Genomic DNA, 25,877 nt, shown 5'->3' with positions numbered 1-25,877 from the left:
CCTTTGTTCCACTTGACCCTCCCTCTAATGAGGACATCCCTCTGATCCCTCCTGTATTGAATTGTATTGTGACTGCACTGTCTTCCCTGATGTAAAGCGCTGCGCAAACTCTTGGCGCTCTATAAAACCTGTATAATAATAATCCCTGTTCAGTGATGATATTGTAGAAGCCTTTAAATCCTAGTTTCATCAGACTCTGTGTACTGCAAATAGTCACTTTTGTAAAAGGTTACGTGGATAAGTTGTTTGAAACCATCTCCATTGGTTTTGCAAATCCTGTAGCCAGTTAGGCTGCAAACCTGGAATGATTCCTTTCTACAGACAGGAGGCCCTGCATTCTAATACCCCACGAAGTTAACAATGTTCTCATATGAACAAGAACATGTAGATATCAGTGCAGTCACAGATGACTTTAACTGCCAGGTTTATGTTTTGTTTGTCGGAATCTGGAAGCTTTTCTTTATTCCCCACCCTCCACCCTGTCCCGGCCCCCAGTGGCTTCATCTCTTTTATGCTTTTTCTATTAACTTTTGATTGATTTTTCTTTTCTCTTTGTGATTTCCAACGGATTACAAAAGAAAGCTCTCTTGGCTGTGTGGATTTGCTCTGCTTATCGAGTGTTAGAAGAGGTGATCAGCCCTTCATGTGGTGTAAATCCAGAGTCTTTGGCGCACTTTGGAACCAGATCCTATAATCTATTACTGCTCTATTTGTATTTAAGAACATTCAAGCATTCCTGTGGTAAGGGTACCCCTCACCAGTGAACGCCCTGTCTGCGTCCTGTTCCTCGTTGCTGAACTTTGCCATAACACGCTGCCTGTAGCAATCTATTTTCAGTCCGTCTGGGATAAAATCACGGAAAGCACCAGCCTGTTTCCAAATCACAGATATTAATCGTTTGTTTTCACTATGTTCCAGGCTTTAGCCAGCTCTGCGGTATTGATTGTATAGCGCAGCATCTATCAGAGCATAACTGAAGACACCTGCACTAGATTAGCAGGCCTTAGCTTGTAATAAACTAAACCTGAACTGCTCATTAGTGCATGAAGTACCGGCCAGGGACTTGGCAATATTTGTGTTCCATTTATGCAAAGGGAAGGTGGGGTGTCTGTGACAAGTTTACAGAGAAAGGCCCTATAGCTCCCACCTAGTACAACATATATAAATGTCCGCTGTAGTCAAACATGATCATTTCACTTTCAGATTTGGTCTGCAGATGCAGTTTACCCTGCTGTGAGATGCTAATTTGCATTCTGGCATTCATCTTGCACAGCAGGCTTCCATGCTCACGAAATCGCTGTAGTTGCTGCTATACTTCCCTGAATCTCTGGGTCTTCAGAACACAGCAAACCACGGAAGTCTGTTTTCACTGCATCCTATATTTGTGTGTTTAAGTATTATAATGCCTAACACAGAGTTCAAAGGGGTTCCTAAACCCCCAGATTATCAGCAAAAGGGAGTCAGATAGACTGGAACACCTACACCTATATCTGGACAAGGAGCTAAAACCCATAGCTAGGGTCATGTGCATAATCTGATACAAAGTACATTTTTTAATTTTGCCTGGAGTGTACAACTACTTTTTTTTTTTTTCGTTTTTTAGCTTCTTAATCAAGTTTACTTTGAAAATTATTTAAAGAGGCCTTTTTTATCAACTTAAACATTTTGGGGGGAAAAAACACTATTTGAAATGCTTACCTAAGCCGGCCAAACATGGGTCGGAATCCAGCCAGTTCAGAAGGGATCGGCAGAGATTCGATCCATGTATGGACATGCTGATTGTACCCAAGTCTGACTTTGGCACAACCAGCCTTTTGTATTTTTAACAGTCGATTTTTAACCGGCGGCTAAATTGTTTTCTGCCAGCCGTGAAGGCTTCCTTCTCCTGCGGTGGAAAGAAAGGAAAGAAAATCTAATCATCTATGGGCTGCTTTACTTTCCACACATTTTTTGTTGAATTGCAATGCGCCTTTTGAACTTTCTGGGAAATGGACGTGCTAGAAAGTGTCAATTTCCTAGCATAGCCCTTTCCTTCCTTGCACATTCTCTTCTGGGAATGTCTAACAACAATGTTGACCACGCCAGGCAATTTATTGATTACACTGTCGAACAACTTGACTTAAAAACAGACTTTTTTCTGGTTCATATTTGTTAATACATAAAAGCCACCTTGCCTTATCATGGCTTAGTTGTGTAGTGTGGTATCTAACTCTGATCCTCCACGATGGAGCATATATAGGTGCAGGGGCACAAAAGAAGCTCAGCACAGTCCAATGGCAGCTGGTGGCCTCCAATGTGTCCTCATGCCAATTTCAGCAAACTATACAGAAATGACAACCCCCCCAATCCATGCAAAAGGAGACTACTGTAGTGCAGGGATAGCCAAACTTAAAGAGGTGGAGATCTACCTGAACAACATGGGAGAAGTAAAAGATCACCGGGCACAGTGCCCTCTCCTCACACCTGATTTAAAGCTCGAATTGCCTTACTCAGTGTTACATTCACATTCATTGCATGGAAATCATGGGTTTAAATATATTGCCTCCTCAGCACCCATCAAACCTACTCAGATCGCTTTTCAGAGGAGCTGCGGTGCTTGCTGCACTTGTGAATGAAAACATTCAGGAGTTTTAGTGCGCTTTCAGAAAGTGCACCAAACCCGCAGGATATAATAAGTCTATGGCTGCTAAGCACAGCAAACCTGTGGTGTAGGCAAACCCCAGCACATCAGTGTGAAAGCGGCCCTATACTCTTATGCCCAGTGTATTGCTTTAAACTGACCTAAATATCTCCTCTTTCCTGCTACTGGCACAACTCCAAAGACTGCTACCCGGGATAATAGGTGGAGTGCAGTCGGTATCACTCCACATGGGACAGTAGCCAGCACTACAGAGGAGGCATCAGCTTATGTGGCTCTTGCTCCCTACTACAGCTCCAAGTTTACAAGTAGTTCCTTTGCATTGCACTCTGTTTTGATACTCTGGGGTGGTGGGTCAGCAAGCCCAGACCAACTGCACTCCACCTCTTATCCCGGGTAGTAGTCTTTGGAGTTGTGGCAGTAGCAGGAAAGAGGAGATATTCAGGTCAGTTTAAAGCAATACACTGGGCATAAGAGTATAGGGCTGCTTTCACACTGGTTGCGATCTACTGGTAGATTGCGATCTACGGGTTGCTTTCCCTTGCTGTAGTGTGTCCCCTGAGTGACTGCTCTGGAAGTCTACACAAGGGAAGCTTCTACAGGCAAATTACACCTAACATAGATTAATATAAATACAACTAATGGCAAGGGTTTTGTTGAAATTAATGGTCTGGCAACAGTCCCTGCAAGTAAGGGCCAACATATATTCTTTCTGCATCAATACTTTTTTTTTCTTACCACTCAGTATAGATCTTTTGATTAAAACAAATAAAAAAATGTAACCTTACTGCTATACTGTACAGTATATGGATTCAGAATACATTTTAGAGTAAAGGTTTTGGTTGACCTTTGCCAATTTTCAGCCTGTTGATTGGAGCTTTAATGTTCAGTGCAAGGGACATGCTGCTCCTAATGGATTATGGGAAGAATTTCACTAGCACTTCTGTGCGAATTGTTTCAATTCCTTTATAGCTTTATTCTGTGATGCCTATTATAGGGGCACCATGTTGCTTTAATTAGCAGTATTTTTCAGAATATCATTTCTTCCAGGGCTGAAAAGAGAAATTCTGAGTTAAGCTGCCCCTCCCCTTACTTTATTGAATATTTTCACACTGTGTTGCTAGAAGGTGTTATCTTTCAAATTAAGCTTGTGTTTCTCCCCTAATTTTCCATTTAATAGAAACATTTGATGTTTTGGCAATGAATCAAATATAATTTTTGTAAGGGATAATTGTGACTTGGTTTAGATGATGAGTAGACCATCTTGTTGTGATTTAGGGATTATTAATGTTTTACGGGATCAGATGGTCCTGTACCTCGTTATAGAAATAGTCACAGCAGTTAAAAAGGTGGGCAACTGTTTAGGTACTTTGCAGAAAAATGGCAAAAGGGGCAAGGAAGGGGAAGTGGGACTTTATATGAAACAAAACACTGGGGCAGGATCAGTCAATCAATAAGGTAAACACACCCTTTAATAGTAGCATCATTGGGTATAATACATACAATTACATTCATGGTACATCCATAAAACAATACCAGGTATGGTATAAAATGATTTGTAAAAGTGAGGCTTGACGCGTTTCGTGGAGTAATATCCACTCATCGGGAGCAGTAATTGGGGTCATCTATAATGAATAAGTAATGAATAGATTATTGGTTAATGGTAATTAACCAAAACAGGAAGAGAGGGAACACAACTGGTGTGCCCTGGTTTGAATAAAGGTAGGGTTCGTTGGTACCCCAGAGACCCAAAGAAGCCAAAGAAAGTGGGTAGGGGCTAGTGGACTTTATCGGTACTAGATAAATCATACGGAATAAGTTATACAGAAGAGTATAGTAAAGGTAAAAAAGTTAAATTTATTAAAAAATAAACATAGCATAAGGGGTTTAAGGAGTACACAATGTTTTAAAATTACAACAGTAGTAGTGTAAAACAGATAGATTATACGACCAGCCAACACATCATAGAGATGGTATATAAGCCCTATTCTGCGGGCAGCGATGAGGCGGAGGGGGTCATATAGATCAGGATCTCTACTAGTTTCGCTACTCGTGGTAGCTTTATCAGGAGATATTGGTCTGTGCACACAAATTCACTCCTTGGGGGAGCCTGAGCCCAGCGTGGAGAAAGAGATCTCACACGGAGTATAAGATGGTAGGGATGCCCCCAGCAAGGTGAGGATCTGTGGTGACTATAGGAAATATTCAAAACTTTAAGGCCCTAGGACCTAACTGATAATAGGCAGGGACCAGGAAGGAACCGCCAGAAGCAGCGCTGGAAGAAGCCAATTTGAGGGGTACCAGCGGTGGAGGTAATTAAATTTAAGACCACTTGTGGTAGGTGTACTGTCAAGTGTGTCCCAGGGCCGGGTGTGCCCTGGTGCTTCTCATCTTATACAACAATAGTTACTTTTGTATCATTGTATATCACAACTTACAGGTATGAGTGTTAGGATTAGACATTTTGTGTTCCCTCTCTTCCTGTTTTGGTTAATTACCATTAACCAATAATCTATTCATTACTTATTCATTATAGACCCCAATTACTGCTCCTGATGAGTGGATATTACTCCACGAAACGCGTCGAACCTCACTACCAATTGATGTCATATCATAGCAACCATGAAGTCACCATGGGTCATATTGAGAAGTTTGAGTCATTAATCAATGTTATTCCAATGTATTATCTTAATATGTTCAACATTTGGGTACACTACTGACATCTATGAGAATCATGGGCTACTATGCACTTTATGCAACTAGTTTTTACCATGTTTGATATGATTTACCAATCATTTTATACCATACCTGGTATTGTTTTATGGATGTACTATGAATGTCATTTTATGTATTATACCCAATGATGTTACTATTAAATGTTGTGTTTACCTTATTGATTGACTCATCCTGCCCCAGTGTTTTGTTTCATATAAAGTCCCACTTCCCCTTCCTTGCCCCTCCCTGCCATTTTTCTGCAACTATTTGGGGATGGAGACCTGTGCACTGTATAGTCATGGTCTCATATAAAGTCTCAAAAATCTATGTTTAGGTACTTTGTTTTCCAAGAATAGTACAGCATGGTACATCGTTTGTCCCTGTCCAGCTGTAGCATATTTCAGATGGGAGTGCACAATGAGCACTGTTAGTGGCTACTGCCGCTGGCAATAATTGCATGCTAAACATCTGACATTCTGGTTGTACTCTAGTCAATCGATGGATCGACTTGGGTATAATCAGGCTGCCCATAAATGGATCAAATCTTGGCTGTTCCCTGCTGAACAGGTTAAGATTTGATCCATCTAAAGCCAGCTTTAGTGTGCAATGATCTTTAGGCATTAAATACCATTACCAAGGAATCCACTGCATCGCAGTTCCATGATAGGCAGTCATATGAACAAAGGCTGTGAAGTGGTCGATAAGAGTTTGAGCAAAACTGCTAAGTGATTACTTGTTTTCAGCAGAGATTTTGTGACCAATATTTTACTTTTGGTCATGTGACCATTTGTCACAAAATTCTGAGCAGAAATGAAGTGCACTGTATAAATAGTGGTTTGTTTTAAAGTGGCAGTGTTTTGCCAGATTATTGGCAAGGCTACATTATTTCCAATGTATGTAATGATTGTTGACCCTTTTTAGATGTGCTTGATCATTACAATGGGCGTATTATCCTGTTAAACAAGAAGTACAGCTAAAGCTTGTTTTTCTGTACTTCTCCTGTGGATTACAGGAGTACAGTTCGTTCTGGGCCGGTCCAGGCTGGGGAATGATCGTGACCATAGGACCGTGTGGACCGACCCCTGGCTCAGCCTCTTAGCGAGTTGCTGAGAGCCTGAGCCAGACGCTGCCACCCCCTCCACAGCCCAGCGCTTCAGTCACCCGCTCTCTGATCACGGACCTGTGAGAACTGAGTGATCAGAGGTGTTTGATTGCTCAGTTCTCAGTGTTGGAGCCGGCGGGGGACAGATGCAGCATCAGACTGATGTTGCATCCACCTAGGTAAGTATAATGCTTGGTGGGAAAAAAAAATCCTGTATTTCTCTTTTAAAGTGGAACTAAGCCCTTCTGTCGGTCGTTCCAAACCGATGAGAATGGACCGAAGTTCAATTTCATCGGTCCAAACCGACCGTGTGTATGGCCCATCGGTCTGTTGTCCTTCGGTCCAAAATTTTAAAACATGCTTTAAAATCAAACCGATGGACCGCTGACCTATGGGTCCAAACCGATGGTTAGTACAGAAAAGCTGTTCAAAACCCGCGCATGCTCAGAATCAAGTCGATGCATGCTTGGAAGCATTGAACTTCGTTTTTTTCAGCACGTCGTGTGTTTTACGTCACCGCGTTCTGACCCGATCGGTTTTTGAAACGATGGTGTGTACGCACATCAGACCATCAGGCCACTTCAGCAGTGAACCGATGGAAACAGCCCGTCGGACCATTCTCATCGGTTTGGATCGACCGTGTGTACGCGGCCTTAGGCTGGGTTCACACTACTACACTACTTTCATCCTACTTTGCTCTGTGTTCAATGTTTCCCTATGAGAGCGTCTTGTAGCGTCCTACACAAGTCGGTCCGACTTTGAAAATGCTCCCTGTACTACTTTTGGTCCTACATTGATCCTACTTCAGGCCCATTGAATATCATTGAAGTCGGACCAAAGTAGTATCCTGTTCATGAAAGTAGGATGGATGTAGGACCAATGTAGGATAAATGTAGGACCGATGTAGCAGAGCAAAGTAGGATGAAAGTAGTGTAGTAGTGTGAACCCAGCCTTAACCTCTGTTTAATTTACAATTGCCATGGTGCAGCACATCTGATCAGTTTTTACACCAGCCATTTGACAGTTTGAGAGTAGTAGTAGTAGTATTATCCAGGATTTATATAGTGCCAACTGTTTGCTCAGCGATTAAAAAAATAAAGGCAGACACTACAGCTACAATACAATTTGGTACAAGAGGAATCGGAGGGCCCTGGCTCATTAGAGCTTAGTCTTTAAGAGTACAATTTTTTTTTAAACCTTTACATAAGCCAATTGTTTAAGATTCTACCACCTGCCTTACTTGAACAGTGTGTGTGTGTGTGTGTGTATATATAGATATATATATATATAGAGAGCGAGAGAGATGCACACATGTTTTTTTTTTTTTTTTTTTTTAGCATTAGAAAGGCCAGTTATTGCGGTTGGAAGAAAGGAATAGCTATGACAATAAGCTTTGTGGGCACATTCTTGATTAGTTGTTTAGTCACTATATCGTTGGGCTTTTGTGGTTTACTTATCATGAAATGTTATACGTGTCACCTTTTACTCTTTCTTTCTAAATGTTCCTTAGTAAAACTAGTCAGACCTTTAAATAGACACATATACTTGTAGAGAAAACATTATTTGTAACATTTGAAAAAGATCATATATAGAAGATACCTGTAATACACGTTGTCTGCTGTATGACCCAAGGATATTGGAGGTTACACAGTTCCTTGACCATATAAAAAACAGATCTACAGGCCAAGTTCTGTAGGGTTTGTGTTGCATTTTAATATCATTGTAGTTTTGCAGCGAGATATGAACCTTGTTTTTGTTGTACATGTTTTATTGTACAGCAGTAAAAAAATACTTTTTTTTTTTTTCCTCCAATATCCAGTCTTCAATTACGGAGAACTCTCGCTCCTATGGAATGGTTGATAATATTGTATCCCCAATTCAGGAGTTATTACTTGTTTCGGTATCCTTGGATGCGAAAGTAGATTGCTGAAGTCCAACTCCAGCCGAACAGATTTATTTTATATTGAACAGGGAAGGCATGATTTGAATAAGGTTCAGGAGGGCAGTATTTTCTATATGAACATAATAACTTGGAACCCTCAAACATGATATAATTTTTTTTGAGCAATAGCCTTGGAGAATAAAATGTTCTTTTATGCCACATGATATTTGCGGAGCAGTTTATTAAATGCAACTTTTCAGGAGACATGCACTTTAATTTTAGTGCGTACACACACATACTATAATAATCTTTTTTTTTTGGTAAAATATAAAAGATGTTACGCAGAATAAATACTCATCATATCGCACTTAAAAATTGCATATGCCCATGGAATAGCAATACCTTAAAATGGTAACCTGTAAAGGATTTTAGAGTTATACTGGAAGTCTGGCGCTAGAATTAATGCTTTCACTGTGATGTTTGCAGTGATACCTGACACGTGGTGCCATTTACATATGCGTAAACCGTTTATCGTCTCTTTTATATATTTATATATATATATATATATATATAATTTTGGATCAATTTTAAGGGATTAACAACATCCCTTGTGATAGCATGGGCTCTTTATGAGGACTGCGATCGATTTGATCAAATGCTTTACAAGCCAGTTACGGTTTGTAAACAAACAAATCAAAACCAGAAGTGACAAAATCCTCGTCGCTTCCAGTTTCTGATTTGGAAGAGGGAGGAGGAACAATGTCCGTGCTTGGTTTTTGGAATAAGCTATCAGCAGAGGTAGTAATTCTACAGTAAGTGGATTCAAACATGCTTGGTACAAACATGAACCTTTAGTCAGTCAAAAAAGGTAAAGTATAACTAAAGGCAAAACTTTTTTCAAAGCTAAAAAAAAAAAAAAGTGGAGAGGGTTTAAAACTCATGTCAGGTTTTTTTTGGTGTCTTAGGCCATTGGGGAGAATCACCCTCTCTATTTATCTTGTTTACTCTACATTTAATTTTCATTGAAACTTGTATTTTCATTTATTTTTTTTGAACGTATACATTTAAAGACCCCAACACAGGACTAGAGTGGAACTCTTCCAGTTTAGGCACTAGATTGGGGGGGGGGGGGGGGTCAATTCCCTTAATTTGCAGAGAATTCGACTCACTTTCTGTTTTGGTTATGGGACAGAAAGTGAAGGTAACCCCAAAAACTATTGATTTTACTTAAACAATAAAAAGGGAGGCTTGATAAACCACTTGTTCTGTTGTCTCTTGTGGTTTCTGAATTTCTAAGTGTTGGAGCCATGTTTTATTACTGAGACCTAAAGTGGTTTGAAATCTGTCTAGCAGGGACCCAGACAAACATACAGATAGACTAGAACATTTGACAATGTTTTATTGTCTGTCACTTCCTGTCCCTGTAACACCGAATGTGGACAACAAGGTGGAGACAGTTTCCACTGGCGCAGGAAGTTGGGAATAATCCCCCAAATGAGATTACGGACAGAAATACCTGACAAATATTTTAATGGTTTGGCACTCAAAATCATTAAACATGACAAGAGTTGGTGAGCCCAGTGCATCATTGGTGTTGGCTGTCTATACGCAGACTAGGCAGTCAACTGAAGAGAACCAAAGTGGTGATGTGGGACAACGCTGGATTCACTTTGTGGGCAAGTATGTGTTTACTAAGAGCACTATAGGCAAGTGGGGGGGGGGGGGGGGGTGGGGTGTGGACAGTTGAGTACTTGCTTTAGACCCCATTCACACTGATACAGACCACAAGTGCAAGGCATTTACCAGACCACAAGTGCAAGGCATTGTGCGCACTGGTTGACTGCACTTTTCCATTGACTTCTCTGATGTCCTTTGTTTTTGGTGCACTTTCTGAAAATGAAAAAAAAAAACATGGGACATAGTAGAAGTCGGTGCTAAAACTAGCAGGTACAGTGTGAAAGGGGCCTTAAACTGCACAGCTCCTACTGACTTCCTTTTGACCACGTGAGGTTGTCTGTGCTCTGGATGCAGAAGGTCATAGATGACTCTAATTAAATAAATTGAGTAGATTTTCTGATTTTTAAGCCCTGTACACACGGCCTGTATTCCCGTCAGGAAAAAAAACATATTTTTTTCTGACGAGATTCCTGGCAAGATTTTCTTGCCGGCCGAGTGTACAGAGACACCATTCAAAAGAACCACTGTTCTTTTGAATAGCATGAGCGCGGTGATGTCATCGACTACGACGAGCATGCACTCGTCACATTCAATGTCGTCGCAGCTATCTTGCTTCACCCTACCTAAGCCTTGGAAGCTACCGCGCATGCGTCAGTCATTTCGAGCATGCGTGGGTTTCCACGGAGACAGGTAAGTACACACACACTTGGGTTACTCGGCCGAGAATCTCACAACGAGAAAATAGAGAGCAGGTTCTCTATTTTCTCGTCGAGATTCTGGGCAGTTTTCTTGACGAGAAACCTCAAAGCCTCGTACACACGCACAGTTGGCCAGAAAGCTCTGCCATCAGTTTTCTTGCTGACAAAATCGTGTGCGTGTACGAGGCTTCACACAATTGCAGTGTGTTTGATAGCCTTAGTAGCTAATAGTAGTTTGAGTTTTCTTTAAAGTGTTTGTGAACCTCAGAAATGAAATATTTACAAAGCATATCATTCTATAGTGTGTACTTGTCTTAATCCATAGCACAGAGTGTTATTTCTGTCTGCTGCTTTGTTCCTCAGCTTTTAGCATGAGTCTCTTCTAACTAGTTTACCTGATACCAAGAGAAAAAAAGATGAGGGGAGAGCACAGCCTGTGATTGACAACCTCAGGTCTGTTCCTGTGTGCTGTGTGAAGGAGGTGTGTCCCTTTCCCTCCAATCAGCTCTCAGAACTCTCCTCACCAAGTGTAACATCAGCACCTGGCCCCCTGCTTTGCAGAGCTGAAAGATTCTGTGTAAATCCTGAGCTTTGAATGGATGTAGGGGACAGGTATCTGTAGATAAACTGGTACAACTGATGTAAGAGGATTTGTTTCATCTCTGTGTATCACCTGAGGCCAGTCACTTCAATGTATATGTGAGGGTTTACTATGACAATTTGTCTTATAAACACAAGGTTGTTGGTTGACCAGGCTGTTAATGCTTTGTAGCTCTTTGGAGAGATTTCATTTAACATATGGTTTTTTTATATTTTATTTCTAGTGATATATTTTTTTTATATGTGTACTTATGAAATTATACTTAAATGACATTTTTTAGTCCATCAGTTTTTTGTCTTAAAAAAAAAAGGAAAGAGGTTATTCTTTCTGCTAGTTTAACCTTGTTTTCTTCAGGGAATGTTAATATTTTGCTTTGCTCATATATTGTATGAATATTGTCATCTGCACAAGCCATTAAGTAGCAGCCCCAGTCCTGCATGTGTAATCATTTGTGATGTTAATGTTGCAGAACACTCGGGTTATTAGTAAAACGGCTAGAGAAAGGTGGCAAAGCTGAACAAGAGAACCTTTTCCGTGAGAACGACTGTATCGTCCGGATTAACAACGGTGACCTTCGCAACAGAAGATTTGAGCAGTAAGTGGATTCTTCATTTTCAGTCAAGACCAGATATTATGAGTTTTAATACCATAAAGCACTTGTGCAGATAAGATTTTTTTTTTACCCACAAATTAAGTTTAAAAGTTCATCAATCAAAAAAAAGTTGCATCTTTTCATTCTATGACCTACACGGCATAATTCTAAAGAAATACAATGGAAACATGTAGCTGCTAGAGTTATGAGAATAGCTGTACCAGATACAATCCAAAGTTCAACACAATATCCTGTTTCAAAACCTACACACTGTCCTTGAAATTGGAATAAGGGTAAATAAAGTTTTTGAAAAATATTTGCAATGCTATTAGTTATTTATAAACTCTATGAAGAAAAAAAAAAGGTTAATGGGCCTTTAAATTGCTAGGATATGATATTTTTATTTAGTTTTACTCAAGCTACCAGGTAATAAGTAATTACAGTGCATCCGGAAAGTTTTCACAGTGCTACACTTTTTCCACATTTTGCTATGTTACAGCCTTATTCCAGAATGGATTAAAGTAATTTTTTTTCTCAAAATTCTACAAACAATACCCCATAATGACAACGTGAAATCTTTGCAAATGTATTAAATATAAAAAAAAATGAACAAAATCACATGTACATAAGTATTCACAGCCTTTGCTCAATACTTTGTTGAAGCACCTTTGGCACCAATTACAGATTCAAGTCTTTTTGAGTATGATGCCACAAGCTTGGAACATTGAATTTTTGGCAGTTTCAGATTTGTCCAGAGATGTTCAATCAGTTTCAAGTCTAGGCCGCTCAAGGGCATTTACATAGTTGTCCCGTAGTCACTCCTTTGTTACCTTGGCTGTGTGCTTGGGGTCGTTGTCCTGTTGGAAGATGAACCTTCGCCCCAGTCTGAGGTCCAGAGCGCTCTGGAGCAGGTTTTCATCAAGGTTGTCTGTACATTGCTGCAGTCATCTTTTCCTCGATCCTGACTAGTCTCCAAGTTACTGCCACTGACAAACTTTTTTATTTTATTTTTCCTTAGACCAAAGAATTTTGTTTCTCATGGTCTGAGAGTCCTTCAGATGCCGTTTGGCAAACTCCAGGAGGGCTGTAATTTACCTTTTACTGAGGAGTGGCTTCCATGCTACCATACAGGCCTGATTGGTGGAGTGCTGCAGAGATTGTTATTCTTCTGGAAGGCGACCATGAGGTTCTTGGTCACCTCCCTTACTAAGGCCCTTCTCCGATCAGTCAGTTTGGCCAGGCGGCCCGCTCTAAGTAGAGTCCTGGTGGTTCCAAACTTCTTCCATTTATGGATGATGGAGGCCACTGTGCTCATTGGGACCTTCAATGCTGCAGAAATGTTTCCGTACCCTACCCCAGATCTGTGCCTTGATAAAATCCTGTCTCGGAGGTCTACAGACAATTCCTTGGACTTCATGGCTTGGTTTGCGCTCTGACATGCACTGTAAACTGTGGGACCTTATATAGACAGGTGTGTGCCTTCCGAAATCATGTCCAACTGAATTTTACCACAGGTGGACTCCAAGTTGCAGAAAAATCTCAAGGATGATCAGTAAAACCAGGATGCACCTGCGCTAAAAAAAATGTTTTTCTTTATCGTACATCACGGGACACAGAGCGGCATTCATTACTATATGGGTTATATGGAGTACCTTCAGGTGTAGACACTGGCAATCTCAAACAGGAAATGCCCCTCCCTATATAACCCCCTCCCACAGGAGGAGTACCTCAGTTTTTACGCCAGTGTCTTAGGTGTTAGTCATGGTTTAGCTTGCCTCCGCATCCTTGGGATTAGGTGAGCTACCGGTTCTGTCCAAAAAAGCCTCAGCGCTAAAGTGGTCAGTAACCGGACCCCAAACCCTTGGGGTATAGCCCATAATGCTTTTCTTTTTAGAGAGCTGGACCCTGGGCCCAGAACTTAGAAACCTTTGGGTACCTAAAGTTTTCTGTTGCCAGGGTGCTATATGGGCCCAGGACAGTGGATCCTTCATAGGAACCCAGGGCCTGAAGGTCTAGACATCCCCACGGAGATGGGGGAAGATTGGGCCTCTTGCTTGGCAAAGTCCTGCGGCATGGAGCAGGTAAGTGAGGGGAAAACTTGCGGAACTTGGTTCTTAGCAGGTTTTTTTCTGGGGGGTCACAGGGGACATGCCTAAAGTTATGCACTGCATCTGGCAAACTAGTCACATATCATAAAGATAGGATGGCTCTCTATGTATTATTCCCCATAAGATGTGACCTCCCTTGTAGTGTTGGAAAAGCATTGAGTGGGGCCTGTGTTATATAAAAATATATGTGTGTGTCAGAGAGCTTTGCTTACCTGCAGGCCTCCAGGCGATGCTCCATTCAGTCTTCCTCCTCAGAGCCTGCAAGCAGGCAAAACGCTGGCCTCCTCATGGTTCCAGGCTGCAGGCCGCAGTTTGCTGGAACAGAGAGGTCCCTTCCTCCCAAAATCCCCCCCCCCTCCCCCTGTCGGGAGGGGCATTTCCTGTTTGAGGTTGCTGGGGGGGAAGGGCGGGTCAGTGGCTTAAAGGAAGGGGCGGCCCTTCCTTGTTTGTTCCATCAATACTTTGGAACTGAGGACATAGACCAGAGTGGCAGCACGGGGCGCCGAGGACACACAGTGGCCAGAAAGGATATTGCAGTCTTCAGAGGACTGTTTTGTCAAGCCTAGAAATAGGCTGTTTCTTTTCCATCTCATAGTTTTTCTTTGCAATACTACTCAGGGGGACAGAATGTTTTTTCTTTCCTGGATTTGAAACAAAAACGAAAAAAAAAAAAAAAAAAAAAAAGTCATCTAGGGGAGAGGAAGCATTTTTTTATCCCCCAAACAGGTGTTTGGACAATTAACTTTTATAGTTCCAAATACCAATAGGTAGCAGGTGTACCTCGGTATTGTACCATGGTATGCCGCTGTTTTCCCTACAGGGAGCCTTGGGGCCATCGGGATCTGGGGCTGGAGCTGACGCGGGTCAGTCCAGCCCTAAGATGGTCACGGAGGAGGTATTACTCACCTCTTTAAAAGAGATGAGAAAAGCATGGGAAAAAAAAAAAAAAATGATATCCGCAGCTATGCGGGGCAGTAAGCGGAATAGATCTCCGTCGCCCGAGCGCGGACCCTCAGAAGAGGAGGTCCTTTCCTCAGGGGAATTGGACGACCTCTTGGACACGGACCAAGTAGGTTCAGGGATCGAAGACCCGGATACAGAGGAGTCTGGGGCAGTCTCCCTGAGGGAGAGCTGGTGGATTCAAGGATTGTCGGACTTGGTCCATAGGACATTCAACTTGCCAGTACCAGATCTCCAGGTATCGACGGTTTCAGCTTTGGGCTCACTGAGGGCGCCTCAAAGCAATGCTGTGTTTCCGATCCATCCTCTATTAGAGGGAATTTTGTTCCAAGATTGGAACAAGCCAGATAAGATCTTCTTACCACCTAAAAGGTTCTCTGTCCTATATCCTATGGAAGAAAAATTTTCCAAAAGATGGGCTACTCCTGCAGTGGACGCAGCCATCTCATGTGTTAACAGATCGTTAACATGCCCTGTAGAAAACATACAGGTGTTCAAGGATCCAGTTGATAAGCGCTTGGAAGCACTACTTAAGAACTCCTTCACTACTGCAGGGGCAGTAGTACAGCCAGCTGTGGCTGCGATTGGGGTCGCTCAAGCATTATCGGATCAATTTAAGCAGATGCTTAAACTTATTCCGGCCCAGCAGGCAGAAAAATTTTCGGATGTCCCTAAGGCCATATGTTTTACGGTAGACGCAATCAAGGATTCTATCCAGCAAGCGTCACGTTTATCGTTATCCCTTATCCATATGAGAAGACTCTTATGGTTAAAAAGCTGGGAGGCTGAGCCCCCATGCAAGAAGCTCCTGGTAGGGTTCCCCTTCCATGGAGGACGACTCTTCGGAGAAGACCTAGATAAATACATTCAGACCATTTCAAACGGCAAGAGTACTCTCTTGCCAACTAAGAAGAAGGTTCAGGGACCTGCGTTTAAACGACAGTATTCCCCTGGGCAGGGGCCCTCTAATGCCAAGCAGTATCGACGGCCTCCTGCAAAAGCAAACTTCGGCTTCAACAGCAGATCACAAGGACAGGCTGTTAGAGGCAAAAGGCAGTGGTTTCGCAAACCAGCAAAACCAGCCCCCAAGCCAACCTTATGAAGGGGCGCCCCCACCCACGAAGGTGGGGGGAAGGCTGCGACTCTTTTCAGAGATTTGGGAAGCCAGCATTCCCGACGAGTGGGTACGGTCTTCCGTGGCCACAGGCTACAAATTAGATTTCCTAAGGTTTCCTCCTCCTCATTTCCAGAAGTCGAGGATTCCAAACGATCCGGAAAAGGGAGCCGCATTAAGATCGGCATTAGATCATCTACTTTCCCAGGAAGTAATAGTAGAGGTACCAGTCCTGGAACAGGGGCTGGGTTTCTACTCCAACCTATTCATCATCCCAAAATCCAATGGAGATGTCAGGCCAATTTTGGACCTAAAGATGGTAAATGCATATCTAAAGATCCGCTCATTTCGGATGGAATCCGTGCGGTCAGCAGCTGCCACACTCCAGAAGGACGACTTCATGGCGTCCATAGACATAAAGGATGCCTACCTTCATGTTCCAATTTATCAGCCACATCAAAGATATCTACGCTTCATGGTGGCTTCGCGTCACTTCCAATTCGTGGCGCTTGCCTTCGGGTTGGCTACGGCCCCCCGGGTGTTCACGAAGGTCCTAGCTCCAATCCTAGCCAAACTAAGGATCCAAGGGGTCACGATCCTAGCATACCTGGACGACCTCCTAGTCATAGATCACTCGTCTCCCGGCTTGGAGCGAGCAGTGGCCCTCACGGTCCAATACCTCGAGAGGTTCGGCTGGGTCCTAAATCGAGAAAAGTCAGCTTTCCAGCCCACAAAGCAGTTGGAATATCTCGGCATGAGATTAGACACAGAACAACAAGGAGTGTTCCTACCTCTGAGGAAGGTAAAAGCCATCAAGGAATTAATCCTACTGGTTCTAAGCAAGAAAGAACCGACTATTCGCCTATGTATGAGGTTACTAGGCAAGATGGTGGCCACATTCGAGGCGGTACCATACGCCCAGAGCCACACTCGCATCCTACAGGCAGCCATCCTGTCAGCATGGAGCAGAAGGCCACAGGCCTTGGATATCCCGTTGCCGCTCTCATCAAGAGTCCGACAAAGTCTGTGTTGGTGGTTAGACCCTCAGAATCTACTGAAGGGGAGGTCTTTCAGCCCAGTGGCTTGGAAGATAGTGACCACAGACGCCAGCCTGACGGGCTGGGGAGCAATTTTGGATGGTTGCACTCGCCAAGGTACTTGGGCAAAGCCAGAGAAGCAGTTGCCCATCAACATCTTGGAGCTCAGAGCTGCTCGACTAGCCCTCAGGGCTTGGACGTCAAAATTGCAGGGGTTCCCGGTGAGAATTCAATCAGACAATGCCACGGCCGTGGCACACATAAATCACCAAGGGGGAACCAGGAGTCAAACCGCTCAGAGAGAGGTGAGCTTGATTCTTCTATGGGCAGAGGCTCATGTGCCCTGCATATCGGCAATATTCATTCCAGGAGTGGACAACTTTCAGGCGGACTTCTTAAGCCGCCAGACTCTATGGCCGGGGGAATGGTCTCTGCATCCACTAGTCTTTCAAGCACTCTGCCAAAGATGGGGAGTGCCGGACGTGGATATCATGGCATCGAGACTCAACAAGAAACTAGACAGGTTCATGTCCCGCTCAAGGGATCCGATGGCCTGCGGAACCGATGCGTTGGTTTGCCCTTGGCATCAGTTCAAACTTCTTTATGCGTTTCCCCCGCTCCAGTTACTACCCCGCCTGCTGCGCAGGATCCGGGTGGAGCACATACCAGTCATCCTGGTAGCTCCAGCATGGCCCAGAAGGGCATGGTACTCACTAATCTTAAGGATGGTAGTGGGAGACCCTTGGACTCTTCCTCTACGGCCAGACCTGCTATCGCAAGGTCCGATCCTCCACCCTGCCTTACGGCATCTAAATTTGACGGCCTGGAAGCTGAATCCCTGATTCTCAGGGGTAGAGGTCTGTCTCAGAAAGTAATCTCTACCCTAATCAGAGCCAGGAAACCGGTCTCTAGGGTGATTTATTACAGGGTCTGGAAGGCCTATGTAGGCTGGTGTGAGTCCAAGCGATGGCTTTCTCGCAAATTTACCATCGATAGAGTATTAAGTTTTCTCCAGCTAGGAGTGGATAAAGGATTGGCATTAAGCACAATCAAAGGACAGATTTCTGCTCTGTCAGTGTGGTTTCAGCGGCCGCTGGCCACCCACTCGCTGGTTAAGACCTTCCTTCAAGGGGTCTTACGTATTAGACCTCCAGTTAAATCCCCGCTTTGTCCGTGGGATTTAAATCTTGTTCTGTCAAAGTTTACAGAAACAACCGTTTGAGCCGTTGGCTGATATTCCTTTGGTTCTACTGACAAGGAAGTTAGTATTTTTGGTTGCCATAGTTTCCGCAAGAAGAGTTTCGGAGCTGGCAGCCTTATCCTGTAAGGAACCATATCTTGTTTTTCATAAGGACAGGGTCGTTCTCCGCCCTCATCCTTCCTTCCTTCCGAAGGTCATATCCAGTTTTCATTTGAACCAGGATTTGGTATTACCATCCTTCTTCCCTAAACCTACTTCCAGAAAGGAAGGGTTGCTGCATACCTTGGATATTGTCAGGGCCATGAAGGCCTATCTTAAAGCTACAAAGAAGATCCGGAAGACAGATGTGCTGTTCATTCTACCGGATGGGCCCAAGAAGGGGCAGGCAGCTGCAAAGTCCACCATTTCTAGGTGGATTAAGCAATTAATCACTCAGGCCTACGGCTTGAAAGGGTTGCCTCCTCCAGTATCATTAAAGGCTCATTCTACTAGAGCCATGGGCGCCTCCTGGGCAGCACACCACCAGATCTCTATGGCTCAAGTTTGCAAGGCGGCAACCTGGTCTTCTGTCCACACGTTTACAAAATTCTACAAGTTGGACGTAAGAAGGAATACTGATACTGCCTTCGGGCAGGCAGTGCTGCAGGCTGCAGTTTGAGACCCTCGGATTCCGGGGGCTCCTCTTGTTCGAGTTAAATTTAAAATTTTTTATTTTTCTCAACTAAGTTGGATTTATTATGATTTGAGTATATCTCTAAATTAAATCCTTTTGTCTTGGAGATGTTCTCCCTCCCCTCATTGTAAGCATTGCTTTGGGACATCCCATATAGTAATGAATGCCGCTCTGTGTCCCGTGATGTACGATAAAGAAAAAGAGATTTTTAATACAGCTTACCTGTAAAATCTTTTTCTTGGAGTACATCACGGGACACAGAGCTCCCACCCCTCTTTTTTTGAGGACCATTTTGGGAGGCATACTGCTTGCTACAAAACTGAGGTACTCCTCCTGTGGGAGGGGGTTATATAGGGAGGGGCATTTCCTGTTTGAGATTGCCAGTGTCTACACCTGAAGGTACTCCATATAACCCATATAGTAATGAATGCCGCTCTGTGTCCCGTGATGTACTCCAAGAAAAAGATTTTACAGGTAAGCTGTATTAAAAATCTCTTTTTTATAAATTTGAAAAGTTTTCAAACAAACTTCTTTTACCTTGTCATTATGAGGTGTTTGTAGAATTTTGAGAAAAATAACGTATTTAATCTTTTTTAGCATTAGGCTGAAAATAACATGTGGAAAAAGTGAAGCGATGTGATTAATTTCCCGATGCACTGTATTATTTTGGTCTGCAAAAGAACTGTTGCCAAAACTGTAAAAACAAGGGGCTCGAAGATTGATGCGGTTAAGCCCGGCCATGCATGGATCGAAATTCAGCTATTTCAGCAAGGACCGGACAAATTTCTACTCGTGTATAAGCAATGTGGTTGTACAGAAGTCGATCTAGCAATCGACCTCTGTACAACCCCCTATAGGATTTTTGCCCTCAATCAGCTATAACTGCAGCGCTGATCAGTGTATTCTGACAGCTGTTAGAATACAAAGACAAAGTTGGGAGGTTTTCCCCATCCACATAAAGTATGGGGATGAGGGAATCGATCTTTTTTTTTTTTTTTTTTTTTTTTTATATATAAATAAAACTGTTGGTTGAACGAAACAAGGGAGTACTGTTATGGGGGGCCCATGACTGCAGGGAGGACTGTGATGGGGGGCCATCTATGGGCTGCTTTAGACTACATTCACTCTTGATTTTAAAAGGCTTTTTTTTTTTTTGCGTTCAATGGAAGGGAATTGTTTTGGAACTTCTTTGGAAATGGATTGCACATTTTTGGCCCCATGCATTATTATTATTATTATGGTAGCCTGAAAAATGAATAAAGTTAGTTACATTATCATGATCATATGCACTGCTCTGTGCACACTACTAATCTCATAATACATGCCAGGAGAAATCAAGAGGGTAGCTACATTCCCATACACAGTGTAACCATGAAGAACAAATGTAGCCACCGTGTAACACAGGGGTCCCAAGCCCTGGGCCTCTCGTTAAGTGGGCCGCCGTCGCACAGCAGGAGGTTTGTTCTGCCATAGGCCATTTAGCAGCCTGTGCCTATTCTCCCAGGCCTCCTGCCTATCGACTGATGTCATTCTATTAGCAGGGCAGAGGGCGGAAGCAGTTGCAAGTCGGGACAGAGACCCGGAGACTTTTCATAATAACAAGCGTGTAATCACCCCCTTGTTAATATGATGTTTGGCAGCTCCCATTCTGTTCTGATCTGCGGAGACCTGGAGAATAGATGCAGGCTGCTAACTGCCTCTGCCCTGCTAAAGGTACGACACTGCAGGGGAGGCAGAGATTAAAAGGGGCACTGCAGGGAGCACTGTGATGGGGGGCCCATGACTGCAGGGAGGACTGTGATGGGGGGCCCATGACTGCAGGGAGGACTGTGATGGGGGGCCCATGACTGCAGGGAGGACTGTGATGGGGGGCCCATGACTGCAGGGAGGACTGTGATGGGGGGCCCATGACTGCAGGGAGGACTGTGATGGGGGGCCCATGACTGCAGGGAGGACTGTGATGGGGGGCCCATGACTACAGGGAGGACTGTGATGAGGGGCCCATGACTGCAGGGAGGACTGTGATAGAGGACTGCACTGTAACTTACAGTGCAGTCCCCTATGTATCGCAGAGCAGGGGGATGGTGAGACTCCGTTAACCGTCTGCCCCATCTGTTAAACCAGAATTAAGTTAAATACCTGACAATGGTCATGTTTACATTATGATTTATTTTTGTACAATTTATTTTTTGGAAGGTTTTTTTTTTTTTTTTTTATCAAGTCTGGAAGATTTCAAAACTTCTGTTATTGAGACAGCATTTCAGGTCAATAACTCTGCAACTTAAGATCTATATCTCTTTATTGGAAACCACAAATCATATTCACACCTGGTTAATATCAAGTAGATTGGAGCAAATGCCTGAGCTGAGCTCTCGGTACTGGTTGTTAAGCACATCAATATACCGATCAGACTTTTACAGAGCAATAAAGTGTTCGAAATAAAACCAGAGATCCAGCTTCTAATACTCTGCAAAACTCCCTGGGTTTATGAAGTAATCAAGCAGTTTACCTGAACCAAAATCATTTTCACATGTTAAACAGTAGGGTATGTTTGCCCACGAGGCCATACATTGTCTGCCTACTTTAAAGGCTTTATAAGCTAAAATGCAGACACTGTAGTCGTAACGTTCTAGTGTGAGAATTTAGCTGTTAAACTCATGCTAACTTTGTAAACAATGCTGCAGGGGCAACAGTGTAAACAAAAACTAGACCGTTGAGAGGTTCTACTTCTTGTTGCCACTCACAGCCCCTAAGTCACTAAAAATCCTTCTACACATATTTCACTGTTGGTAGGGGGTAAGGGATGGCATGGGGACCATATGCAGTAAAGTGATTTTTTCCCCCATAAAACCATTGAGTCCCAGGGTATCCACCCCCAGTGATATCTGTTTTGAACATTATACCTTTCTTAGGTTTTCTTGTTCACCATAACAGGTTCTTTGTCATCTTGTGTGTGTGTGTGGGGGGTGGGGCACGCCCTAAGGCACAAACTGCAGAGTCCTCTTCCTCTCTATCTGTTTCTCCATTCTCTCGACATCCACTTCCAGACCCTTTCAAGTTCGGCTCCTTATCTACCTGCAAGCCTTTGCCAATACCTCAGACAAGCATTCCTCTGTAGGAAGTTGCACATCTATTTTTCCATAGTTGGAGGCAGGGGTTAACCTATGTGGATGCTTGCATCTTAGACATTTAGGTGCAGAAAGCAGTACCACAGGGCTTTACGCTAGAGATTCATTCCCTGTCCCCATCCTCTTGTTTCTCACCTTCAGGCTTTCTGTGTCACTGCACAGATTAGCAGTAGAGATGGGCTTGGGCATTTTTGGGATCCTAGACCCAACCTTCCCTCTTCTGCTAGGAAGCAGACACTGCTAATCACAGGCAGTGAGACATTTCCCAGTCTTCAGCTGCACAGACCATGAAATGTCTATTGGCTGTGATTAGTGGTGTGCAGGATCGCACAGGTGGGTTGGGACTAGGTCAAGCCCGAGCCTATCTCTAATTAGCAGATCTGCATTGAGCGTTCCTGAGTCGTTTAGGTCAAAATATCATTACGCTAGTTCATTTGGCTAAGTTTTTGGACAGATCAATTTATCTATCAGGGAGGATCAAGTTGTTCCTTATCTGGCAGCTCAGGGATCTGGATCTGGAGTTGGCTGCCAGAGCAGTGACCGAGCTGTTCCTGGTCATTGTTCATATTTGGGAGCTACTGGACGGATCCTGGTCATGTGATCAGGGGCTTCAGATCATGTGAGCTGCGTGACAGCTACTCACACCAGTCACATAATTGTGAAGCCCAACGCTGCCTCCTGGGCTTTAGAGCCCTTTTAAAGGGTTGCTCAGGCAGAAGAGGTTAATTGACAAATTAAAACATCCTTATTTGATAGCATTTTTCAAAAATGACTAACATGTTTCAACAATACAGTATATAGCTAATTCATTTATCTCAAGATGATTTTAGTAGCATTTTCTATCTGCTTGTGCTTTCTGATCATTTCCACCTATTTCTGCAGACGGTTTGCTCGGCTTGTAGTCTCCCCTGTCAGTCCAGCTGTGTTCAGTTCCTTGTCTTGTTCTGTAGCTTAGCAATAACTTTCCTCCTGAACGTGGCAGTGTTCTTTGATGTATTTAACATGTTTGTTAATATTTTAGATGTAAATCCTGGGAATTGATAGAAGTTAGAGTAGCGCCGCTGGCTGGCACACATTGAAGCAGTTCTCAAATATATCACTTGTCTGGTTTTCAGTGTTTTTTGCCTTCTGGAAAATGTGCATTAGTCAGTTGCTGGTTATTTTTTTGGTTAGGTTAATAAAACAGGATATACAGTTTCTGTATCGTAATTCTATATTTTTAGAGCTTGTTCTTTAAGACTGTGGAAAGCACATGGATGACTTGCAGATTTCTATAACCACAAACAACCAGTAATAGGTATGTTTTCTTGGGTGGTATAGCCTCCCTGATTGGTTGGTATGGGTTATTTCACTTTCTGTAAATTAGGCCTTATGTACAGACTGCATGTCTCTCTGTGTCACAATGTCATTTTGCTAGAATTTTACACTTTTATATCCACCATACTCGCTTTATTTTACTCATTGTATTGGAAAGATTTGGGTCACAAGGCTGTTTTTCTAACAATTCGGCATAATGTAATCATCAACTTAACCTGTGAGGAGAGACATAAGGGAGCAGCCGTCAATTACTTTTTTTACACTGCCGACAAATTTTTGTTAGGCTTGGGGGGGGGGGGGGGTAATACTTTTTTGTGGTTGTCAGAATAAACTGGGATCCATGTGACGTCATTGGAGTGTGCTTGGAGCGTGGACGGCTCTGTATAGGCAGTGCGGTAGAATTTGGCTTGGGGCAAAGGAGGAGTTTATTTGCACTCATTTATTTTTAACATTAATGTAATTTAGAAATCCGTATACTTCTTCTGAAGGCTGTCTGCCACTTCCTCTAGGTGTTAAACCCAGTGTTAGGCTGAGAGCAGTGTCCACATTTTGCATGTTTCCTTCTAAAATAAGGAATGGACCTAAATTGCATTAAAGGTCGCACCAAAGTAGTGCAGGCACCTTTTCAAAATCACTGCAACTTTAATCGATCTGAACAGGTGCCATTGAAAAGAATGGGCTGTGATTTTTCATGTCCCAAGTCGCACAAGTGTGAATGGAGCTTAAGGGTTTTTTTTCTTTCCCACCCTGTGATTGGATAAAGAAAGGAGAAGCAGTAGATGGACAAACTCCTCTGTCACTCTTGTGGGAATGCGTTTTTTTTTTCTTGTTGGCACATACGCATACTAGCGCAACTGATTGGCTTCTTGTGCTGCTTCTCAGTCTCCCAGGCTTGATTCTGTTGTACTGTGAGTTTACATGATACCAGATCAAATTCAGGTTCTTAAACTGACTGTTTTTAAAAACTACACTTAATGAAAAATTAATAAATACAAAGCTTCATTCATTTGTATTTTAAATGCCTGGAGTTTAGCTTTAATGTTTCCATAACCAGCAGAAGTCACACATCTGTTCCTACTGGATTCTAATGAGATGGATTACTTTGTGTGTCTTCCAATCCTCTTGATGGTCCATACTGCACGTCAGCTGTTCAAATTGGAGACGCATGTTCTACATTATATTTGATGTGAAGTTTTTGGACTGAGTATATCAAGTATACAAAGCACAGACAAGGTTTTTGCTTCAGCTTTGTAAATCCCAGATTTCACGTTTCTCAGTTTTTTTATTTTTTTATTTCTGCTATTTTTGACTGTTTTGTGCACATTACAAATACTCATTAATTGGGACCAACTGTGACATACTAACAAGTGACTGCAAAGACTTATTTTTTTCTATAAATAATTTCCTATCTCCATAGTGGCACACAGCACCTCATTTTGCATAATTAGAAAGCATAATTATATTCATAACAATTTCATAATTTGATAATCTTATCTCATCTATCCAGAGCACAGCATATGTTCCGTCAAGCCATGCGCTCGCCCATGATTTGGTTCCATGTGGTGCCTGCTGCTAACAAAGAACCGTATGAACAACTATCCCAAAGTGAGAACAGCTACTACTCCAGCCAACATGCCTCCGACCACCAGTTCATGGACAACAGGAACTTTCACAGTCCCGGTCCTGAGCAGACACTGCAGAGAGTTCCCGGTCCTGAGCAGACACTGCAGAGAGTTCCCCGACAGGGAAACCAGACAGAGCCTATAGACTCTTACTCACACCTACCTCATAGTATCAATTCAGCAGGAAAACCACCAACTGGCCTCACCCCTTCACCACAGCGTGGCGCCAACTGCTCCCCTGCCAGCGGTTACAATACCAAAAAAGGAAAGAAGCTATACATCCAGCTCAAGAAAGGTAAGAGACATTGCTGTACGCTGTCCTTGGGACTTGGGATTTTTTTCACATTTTAATATATATATATATTTTTTATTCAGTGATATTTTATAAATTGTGGCCTTCCTGATTCGCCTATTCTGTGGCTTGACCTAACACTAAGAGGGGTATTAATAAAATAAATAAATGCAGAGCTATTCACGTTGTTTGTCCAGTGAAACCCCCTGTACATTTTCTTCATGCAAATATGGACACATTAGGCTATTTTCAGTACAGGTCAAATGGTATTCTTCATACAGAATAGAGTGCATTTAATAAATAATGCATTATGTTCACTAGATGATCATCAGCTCCATCTATTGGCCATCATGCTGCATTTTCATGATTTACTCTATTCTGTATGACGACTACCATTAATCCTGGAGAAAAAATAGCCTAACAATGGTTGTAACTACTGTATATCGAAGCCAGGACGAAATCAGAACATGATTTACTCGCCCTGTGAATACTACATTTTGCTTTGCATTTATGAAATTAT

General features: G+C 42.9%; 1 protein-coding gene across 13 annotated transcripts in view; it reads left to right on the top strand.

Annotated features, from left to right (window-relative positions):
- PARD3 (par-3 family cell polarity regulator) overlaps window positions 1-25,877 on the top strand; it is a 768,046-nt gene that overhangs the window by 350,812 nt on the left and 391,357 nt on the right. For all 13 annotated transcript variants that reach the window (XM_040352652.1, XM_040352650.1, XM_040352646.1 and 10 more), the window contains 2 exons: window positions 11,783-11,908; window positions 24,951-25,360. In XM_040352652.1, the coding sequence (XP_040208586.1) occupies window positions 11,783-11,908; window positions 24,951-25,360 (536 nt within the window). The remainder of the gene's footprint in view (window positions 1-11,782; window positions 11,909-24,950; window positions 25,361-25,877) is intronic.

Source organism: Rana temporaria, chromosome 5, assembly GCF_905171775.1.
Source record: "Rana temporaria chromosome 5, aRanTem1.1, whole genome shotgun sequence".
NCBI lineage: Eukaryota > Metazoa > Chordata > Amphibia > Anura > Ranidae > Rana > Rana temporaria.
Note: the sequence above shows the minus strand (reverse complement) of the source record. Positions and strands in the feature narration are given on the sequence as shown.